The sequence below is a fragment of the Ammodytes marinus genome, assembly GCF_949987685.1.
Source record: "Ammodytes marinus genome assembly, chromosome: 1".
Classification (NCBI taxonomy): Eukaryota; Metazoa; Chordata; class Actinopteri; order Uranoscopiformes; family Ammodytidae; genus Ammodytes; species Ammodytes marinus.
In genome coordinates this window covers 1935839-1945655 of record NC_137230.1, presented here as the reverse complement: position 1 = coordinate 1945655, position 9817 = coordinate 1935839, and the positions used below count along the sequence as shown (strand labels likewise).

Here is a 9817-nt window from a genome sequence, read left to right as displayed (position 1 = left end):
AATTATCTAGACCAGTGGTTCTCAACCGGTGGGGCGCGCCCCCCCGGGGGGGCGCGGACACTCTACCGGGGGGGCGCGAGGGGGATGAAAAAAAAAAAAAAAAAAAAATCTGATTTTTTTTTTTTTTTTTTTTTTCAATTTTTTTCCTGATATGTAGCCTAGTTCAGACATGATATGTATTTTTTTCTTAATTAAATTTTTTTGATAGGTAGTTGCCAAGTTCATCACACAAACACTCCAATCCACTGATATGAGATCAGTTTGCAATTTTCAAGTACTGAATTAATGGTAGGACTGTGGCCACTAGAACTGGTCTCTGGTCAGCAAAGGTCTTGAAAACAGCATAAGTGTGCTTGTGACATGCGTGCCACCCATGCATGTGTATGGGCACGTGTCCCAGCAGATTTTTGAAATCTGAATAAAAAAATTTAAGTTTGTAGTTAGCAAGTGTAACATGTTGTTAGGGCAGAATTTCATAAATAAAGGTTTATTTTTTTAGCAAGATATTTGGTCAAAAGGTAGTGGTCATCCGTCCCTCTGTCCAGTTGTTAGGCATCTGGCTGCTAGCAAGTTATGTTGTCTTGCTAATTTTACTATTCATCTGAACTGAAATAAATATTGACTTTTTCCTTTATTATCTTCACGAGAATGCACCAGAATGCTTAGATTACATGTTAAAAACACAAAAAAATCTTCTGGGGGGGATGCCCCCAGACCCCCCTTCAGGGGTTTAGTTTTCTGACAAACATTACAATGGATACTAACATGATTTGGGCATTTGGGATTATAAATCATCTTTGAATTGGTTGTACAGCATATCACATGCTATTCATTCAGGGGTGCGATGGCCACCCCACTCTAGCTCTGTGGCCCACCTTGGCCACCCCCAGTCAAAATTTCCTGGAATCGCCACTGAGACACACACAACTCCGCGTTCAGGCTGCACAGCACATTAATCGCAGGTAGCATTTTGAGCTAAATCTGGCCACTTTCCAAATCCAAGACTCAATAGTTGAAACATTCTCTGAACTGGGTTGTCAGACAGCAGTGTTTCCCATTGATCATAGACTTTGTTTAGTGAAGCTTTTTCATAACAGGTATACCTATTGTAGAATTTATTCTGTGTGTGTTCTATCTAGGCTACTATTTTCTTCTCTTCTAAGGAGATTAAAAAAAAAAAAAACATTTCCTCAGTGTCTCATTGATACAATCTCATAATTAGCTTTTAAAGTGCACCAGAATTTAACGTTAAAATATAAGAAATGTCCGGACCCCAACCCTAAACCCAATGTTCAACTCAAAGGTGCGCCACTGGCCTAGCCCTTGTGATAATAACAATAATAGATTATCTATCTATCTATCTATCTATCTATCTATCTATCTATCTATCTATCTATCTATCTGTGTAGGGTGGTGTGTGTGTGTGTGTGTGGGGGGGGGGGGGGGGGGGGTTGTCAGGGTCGGTGGGGGGGCCCAACTGCGATGACCCAGCTTTGGGGGGGCCCAGCTTGCAGAAGGTTGAGAACCCCTGATCTAGACCAAAACATTTCATTCCTTTTTTGTATGATAACTCACATTTGCATAGTATGATGTTAATATCACACACACAAACTAAAAAAAAAAAAAAATTTTTTTTTTTTTTTTTTAGGGGGTCCCCCAGGCAGTCGGGGGCCCTAAGCGGCCGCTTAGTTCGCTTATGCCTCGGGCCGGCTCTGCCCGTTATCAGTCATTATGACGACAAATAACCGTCTCAAACAAGGCTCCCGCTCCCCTTCCCTCACCTGGAGGGATAGGCTTCTCAAATCGCGTTGCTGCGCCACATTGAAAGGCTGCGACCAATACGAATATGTGAAAATCGGACTGGGTGTGCGACCAGACCAAACGCAGTCATAAAAACTATATAAAAACGTCTTTCTTTGCACTGATGGTCTCGTTTGCTGTTAAAGGTAATTTATGATTATCAGAGGAAACATGAGGCTGTTTAAAAGATATTGAAACTCGGAGCTGCTTTAACATGTTGGTTAATTGGGGGGGGAGGGGGGCGTACTCAGCCACTTGATTTTTATTATTTTTGTCTAATCTTGGAATAAATTCCTTACCACTAACTTTCTTCACAAATGTGTTTGTAAAAGTGTCTTATAACACCTTCTAAGAAGATGAATATCAACTGCCCTAGGAAGATCTGTGAGGGCTCTTTATGGGTAATTATAGCCTTTATTTAACTTTTCTAGGTGAAAAACAGAACATGTTAACCTCTGCCTTAAGTACATGAGCTGAACTCAAAGATCTAAAACATTTTCTATATACACAAAAGAACCATTTCTCTCAAATATTGTTCACAAATCTGTCTAGATCTGTGTTGGTAAGCACTTCTCCTTTGCCGAGTTAATCCATTCCCACCTGACAGGTGTGGCATATCAAGATGCTGATTAGACAACATGATTATTGTAGCCTGGTCCTACCAGACCATCATACTTACCCTGCTTTCCAAATCGCATACTTTCTACTACAGTGCTGGCTGAAAGTTTGTGAACCCCTTGAACCTTTTGGAATTTTATTTATTTTAACAATAATTAATACATTTATCAATACCAGTATTTTTTATAAGACAAATTCAACATTTTTCTTTTCCAGAAATCAATTGTTAAAACAGATAAAACAAATTATTTGCCAACTGTTGTATGTGCAAAAGTTTGTGAACCCTGAGCTGCATTGCTTAAATCGAGCAGGTAAAAACAATCAGGTGGGCCAAATTGATTGATGAAATGGACCAATGTAGTGAGAGATCTTTAGGGAAGAAATTTGGCGGCACTAGATAAAATAGAGATAAAACCAGGTCAGTTTAGGCCCACCAAAGTGAACCCATACAGGTCAGACATGCTAAAAGGGAAAACAAATCTCAGAGGATCTCAGAAATAGAGTTGTGATGCTGCACATTTGTCTGGGGGCAGCTATAAATTGGTGCTAGCAACTCAAACTCATATATAACTCTTATACAGATAAATAAATAAATATTAGCAGGTTCTCAATAGTATTTCAATTTCCTAGGGGGGGCATGACAGAAAATAATTGAGAAGCACTGAATTAGGCTATGTAGGCTATACTGCATTATTCCTGATTCCACTTTGCAATGCATTGCCTAATGATTCCAAAATGACATCACATCAGCCCCCAGATGGGCCAAATACTGAATTAATTCAATTTATTCTTACAGGTTAGGTGGAGAATACTCCAAAGTTCTTATGCATACTCATTGGAGACTTCATTGTGTGTGCTTGCACCTGTCAGCCTCTTACTGTTACACTGCTGATCTTAATGTAACTTTTTCTGTGATGACTAAAATCACACATTCAGCGAGCTGCTGGGAGAATCATCAACAAACATGAGCACAGTAGAATGATGTGATGGGGAAACAAAGGCTTGGCTTGATGGGGAAGTGGACTGCTGCTCGACCAGTCTGACAGGAAACATGTCACCACAATGTATTTCTAGTTTGTGGTCACAGTGGAAGAGATGTCTATCTTTATTAGTCTAGCACATTGCTGCTTTGTTTTCCTGGTTTTCTGTTGTATTGTCAAACAAATGGCCACTAATATCAGGTTATCATTTTTGATTAAATGTGTTTTCCAATTGTGATTTAATCTGCTTTTCAATCTGTGTTTTATTTTATACATTACGTTTCTACACACTACCTATGTAAATGTCTGTGTTTGTTTGAAGAGTGATAGACAAATAAAAAGTATTATAATAATAATTGTTATTATCATTAATAAATGTCTGGGATGCATCTTTATTCTGGGTGAAATACAAAAACACATTCATGACCCGGAAACAGCAGCCACAGATTTATTTGAATTTAGTGAGAAATGTTCCCTCCTCCTATCTTTGCATAATATCTGTCTTACAGCAGACACTTCCTTGGAAAAACCCCATGTGATGTCGTCACGAAGAACTACTGCTTATAAGCCACTGCTCTGCTGTCCTCAGTCAACAGCTGTCCCACCTACAGAGGATCTATCAGACCAACAGCCTTAAACTGCAGCACCTGAACGCCTCGTGTCAACCATAGACAGAATCATGGTGGACACACTGATGTTTGGTCACGCTAACCAGCAGCGTATCCAGGCGGTGGAGAGCTCCTTTGGGAAGTGTGGTCGGCCCCTGTGTGTGCCCGGCCGCGTACTGATGGGTGAGGGCCGTCTGATGAAGCTGAGCCGCCGCGGCCCACAGCCTAAAGCCTTCTTCCTCTTTAACGACCTGCTTCTGTACGGGACCATCATCCTACACCGCTGGCACAAGAGACAGCAGCTCATACCTCTGGGTGAGCCACTCATACACAACTTTCTGTTTTTTTCCCCTTTCAACTTTCTTTCATTTTGGGCCTTTTTCAAAGCTTTTATTGATAATGCAAAGAGAGAAAGCGAGAGAGAGAGAGACAGAGAGACAGACAGACAGACAGACAGACAGGGGAATGACATGCACAGAGCAACCACGGGCCGTTTTCAAACACCAGTCTGCTCGAACCACTACAACACGAACGCCCCCTTCTCCACAACTCTAGACCAAACTAGGCAAACTAACCTCAGGATTTATAGTATCATTGTTTCATAATTTTTTATCTTTGAGAAGACTTACAAAGAAAGAGGACAAGAGGAATAGGAACAAAAGGAGAAAAAATAGTCTGACACAAGAGGTCAGAAACAAGAACGATTTGGTTGGCTGTGTGGGCCGAACCAGACCATATGATTACATCTCTGCATTAGCTGGCAGCTACAGGCAACTGTAAAGAACTGTTCAGGTTAAGATCAAATGTATTTGGCTCAAATGTTTGTGACAATACCCCAGTGCTCATACCTTGTATTAACATCCAATTCTTTCTAAATCTCAGGGGACATCGAGCTTGAGGACCTGGAGGACAGTGTAAGAATGAAGAACCAATGGTTGATCCGAACACCGCGCAAGTCCTTCTGCGTGGCGGCGTCTTCGTACGAGGAGAAGCGAGCGTGGATGGATCACATCTCAGACTGTCGGAGCAGACTGCTGCAGAGTGGAGGCTGCAGGCCGGGGTCCACCTTCGCAGTCACCTGGATCACAGACCAGGCCTCTGCTATCTGCATGCGCTGCTGCCACAGGTTCACCGTGGCACAGCGCAGACACCACTGCAGAGAGTGTGGCTTTGTGGTGTGTGGCGCGTGCTCCAAGGACAGAGCGGTGATCGCACACATTCATCCCACTAAGAGGTTGAGGGTCTGCACCACCTGTCACTCAAAGCTTTCCCAGGCAGAGGCCCCCGAGGTGTCCCGTCTGAGGGGAAACAGCACAGGGAAGATGGGCTGGGAAGAGGAGGAGGGTGGGTCTAGTGAAGAGGAGGACAAGCCAGCAGAGGAGGACCATGACCCCAGCTCCTGAATAGACTCCTGGTCCCCCTATGTCTCCATCAAACCAGAGCCTGTCAGGTCCCAAACATGAGGCTGCAGGGACTCACAGCCTTTAGGACTTTAACATGGACACAATGCTGATACAGCTTGGTGCAGCAGAAGCAAGCAACGCATTATCGCACTCTAACTATAACTCTAACAAAACAACGAGATGTAGTGAAATAGTTAAATGCTTACAGTATGTATTAATGTGAATAATTTGTCATTACTGCTGTGGTCACATCATGCTAGTTGTGGACAAAAACATGTATTACATTTTATTTTCTCTCATGTTCATGATTTTAAGTAGAACACAGTGTGTGTGTGTGTGTGTGTGTGTGTGTGTGTGTGTGTGTGTGTGTGTGTGTGTGTGTGTGTGTGTGTGTGTGTGTGTGTGTGTGTGTGTGTGTGTGTGTGTGTGTGTGTGTGTGTGTGTGTGTGTGTGTGTATTATGAGAAATAAATAATTTTCTGAATCAAAGTATGACATTATTTCAGAGAAAAACAAATATGTGCTGCAAACATCTGTCAACATAATATTCATAATAATAGATACATCTACATGGTTAAAAAAGAATGTTTTACACTGTTACATAGAAGGAAGAATAGAAAACTTATACAACGTATGTTCTTATTATTGACCATACCATAGCATACTCTGACAACAATAGGCTATACATTTCATGAAGTCTCTTTTTTATTCGCTTTTAAATGTTTTATAATGTGTTTTATGTATTCTAATCTTGCCCCTGTAAAGCACTTTGAGTGGCCTTGTGTCTGAATTGTGCTATATAAATAAACTTGCCTTGCCTTGCCTTTATTATTTGAGTGTCTCCCAACAAGTTTTAATGAATACCCTCTTTCTTTAATGAGTCAAATGTGTATTAAGTTTAGTATTAGAAGCCTATATTGTGCACACATGGCCTAGAGCTATGTGAGTTAACGTTCAAACCCATCGTATATTTCCCCCCAAAAAAACTTGCATAGGTCACTCAACCATCACATGAATATTTCAAAATGAATGGATCGAAGTAAAATATAAAATAAAATTAGGAAACACTATAAGCATATAGACGCTTTGGAAATGACAAGCTGTTTGGACGTGTCCTTCAGTACATACTAACAGTACTGTAGTGTTCCTTCTACAGACATAATGAGGTACAAGTCCACTGCTGATAGTCTTCCCATTGTTCTTTCCTCATGTCAGACATGACAAGCTTGCTAATACTTAAAAATAACATCGACTCATCTGTGAAAGAATGTAACATTTTTATGTGGCGTGTGACAGTGTGTTTTGCGTATTTGATCTTGTTTTAGTTGGGATGTCAAGTGCAGAGCTAGCAGTGATCAGCTAACGTTAGCTTGTGTGGTCCAGGTGTTAACGTCACTTACAGAGAAAGAGGGGTGTGGTGGTTTACAGTAGATAAAGTAGGACTGGAACAATCCTCTCATAGATCAAAGGTATTCCTGCAGCAGACGTCAGTGTTCCACATGAACGACAAACTAAACTACTGTTGAACCGGCTTTTTCCAGAGAAAACAGTGACAATGAGCAATGGCTTTGACTGTGGTGTCAAACCTGTTTGACTACCACAACCTGGCAGAGTACAGTGATCTGAAAGATGATGCTGCAGTAGCCTACTGTAGACTTAAGTCTCAAACTTAGAATTTTCCTTTTCTCTTGTGATGATGTACGTGAACACTTTACAATAAGGGTACATTCATTAGCTGTTAGTTGTACCCTTGTTGTAAAGTGTTACAGAGTTTTCTTTAAAACTAACAACATTAGAGAGTTCCATTCTACATCAAAACAATTGTATTTCTTCCACGGAAGGCCCCAACCCAGGACATTCCCTTGGAAAGCAAAGTGAATAGTTCAGTCTTGCCAGTTTCCTGCTACCGTTTTTTTATTTGAGCTTTTCCATTTCATGTTCTCACAATAGTTGGGAGCAGACCTACAGGGAATGGGCCCAGATGCAGATAGTTGATTCAGCAGTAATAAAAGGTTAAAACACCTAAAAAAAACAGGTGCGCCGAGATCATTTATCGGCATGTGTCACGGCGACCACTGACATACCATGGCATGTGCCGCTCAGTAACGGTATGCTGGTCCCAACAATGGTATTCTGCGACCGGCACGCCCCGCCTCTACCCTATAATTTCACGACAGGTATTGCCGTATATGTAAAGCTAAATATATTTGGTCTTTATTGACACTATATCACAACATAACGCCGTAAAAAAATTGATTTATTCGTGTCTCTGGTCCTTTCCGTTGTAAGGATATGTGCGATCTGTTTGTTGTTGCTTTTGAAATGAGAGATGCTTTATAAAACAGTCGGACTTGCTCTGGTGAAGGTAGTTAGCTTAGCCACCTGAGCAGGTCTGACTAATCGATAACAGAGATTTTGAGCTAAATAATGCCTTCCTACATTTTGGAATGTTTAATGTTGAAAAAAATCACACATTACAGCACATCGCTACACATCACGTAACATTAATCAGGCATATGTTTGGAAAATTAATTAATATTATTATTACTCTACAGACGCAGGTCCCTATATCAACAGGAGGGGGGGCGGGGGGAGTTGCACTGTATGCCTATGGCTAGACATTCAGCAATTTTTTCACTAATGTTTTATCAAGGTGTCCTATTAGCCTAGGCCAGGCCTGGCCAACCTGCGGCTCTTTGCCTAGCTTTGTGCGGCTCTTCAGTTCATATAAAATTTTGTGTTTATAATTTATTTTTATATACTTTTTTTGTTGTTGTGTGGGCCTATGTGTGTGCATGTTCGCAAACGTTTCATGCGGCTCTTACGTTCGTATTACATGTTGTTTATTATTTCATTTTTTATTTGTTAATGTGTATGTGTATGCCTGTTCGCAAACGTTTAATTGAGGACGCAACATAACGTTCGCAAACGTTTGGTGTGGACGCAACATAAAACTGCCCGCTCAGCTTGGAGGGAGGTTTTCCGTGAGTTGGCAACACTTTACAATAAGGTACACAAAATTGTAGTAGCTACTACATACCTACTACATAGATATGTGTTACCTACTACATAGTTTTTTTTTTGTGCTACCTATGTGTTAGGTAGCACATAGGGTTTTTTTTTTGTGCTACCTATGTGTTAGGTAGCACATAGGGTTTTTTTTTTGTGCTACCTATGTGTTAGGTAGCACATAGGGTTTTTTTTTGTGTTACCTACTACATAGGTTTTTTTTGTGTTACCTACTACATAGGTTTTTTTTTGTGTTACCTACTACATAGGTTTTTTTTTTGTGTTACCTACTACATAGGTTTTTTTTTTGTAGGTAGCACAAAAAAAACCTATGTAGTAGGTAACACAATAAAAAAAAAACCTATGTGCTACCTAGCACATAGGGTTTTTTTTTGTGCTACCTAACACATAGGTAACACAATAAAAAAAAACCCTATGTGCTACCTAACCCATAGGGTTTTTTTTGTGCTACCTAACACATAGGTAACACAATAAAAAAAAACCCTATGTGCTACCTAACCCATAGGGTTTTTTTTGTGCTACCTAACACATAGGTAGCACAAAAAAAACCTATGTAGTAGGTAACACAAAAAAAAAAAACCTATGTAGTAGGTAACACAATAAAAAAAAACCCTATGTGCTACCTAACACTTAGGGTTTTTTGTGTGCTACCTAACACATAGGTAGCACGATAAAAAAAAACCTATGTGCTACCTAACACATAGGTTTTTTTTGTGCTACCTAACACATAGGTAGCACAAAAAAAACCTATGTAGTAGGTAACACAAAAAAGAAAAAACCTATGTAGTAGGTAACGCAAAAAAAAAACGTATGTGCTACCTAACACATAGGTAGCACAAAAAAAACCCCTTATGTGCTACCTAACACATAGATAGCACAAAAAAAAACCTATGTAGTAGGTAACACAATAAAAAAACCCTATGTGCTACCTAACACATAGGTAGCACAAAAAAAAAACCTATGTAGTAGGTAACAAAAAAAAAACCCTATGTGCTACCTAACACATAGGTAGCACAAAAAAAAACCTATGTAGTAGGTAACACATATCTATGTAGTAGGTATGTAGTAGCTACTACAATTTTGTGTACCTTATTGTAAAGTGTTACCCGTGAGTTAACAATTTGTGTCAAGTTCGCTCCGAAACAGAGTGGGAGAGTTTATATTTTTTGTTGAACGTAATGGCAAGCCATTCTGCCTTATATGCCGAGTAGAGTCCAGCTGCAGCCCCGGAGAACACTACCCTGGCGGGACAACAATACCCAGGCGGGACGGAAGTACTGTGGTGGGACGGAAGTGGTGTGACAGACGTGATTTTTGACTATTTATCTTCCATAACATGTCTGCTGCTACGTCACTCACTTGCCCTAACCCTAACCACC

At 40.5% G+C, this 9817-nt stretch overlaps 1 protein-coding gene across 1 annotated transcript; it reads left to right on the top strand.

Moving 5' to 3' along the window:
- Nucleotides 1-4008: 4008 nt before the first annotated feature.
- On the top strand, nt 4009-5409 carry plekhf1 (pleckstrin homology domain containing, family F (with FYVE domain) member 1; the record flags this gene model as incomplete). Its single annotated transcript, XM_080045176.1, has 2 exons — nt 4009-4321; nt 4889-5409. Exons 1-2 carry the CDS (start codon nt 4078-4080, stop codon nt 5407-5409), a joined length of 765 nt encoding a protein of 254 aa, XP_079901302.1. The 5' UTR covers nt 4009-4077.
- Nucleotides 5410-9817: the final 4408 nt, after the last annotated feature.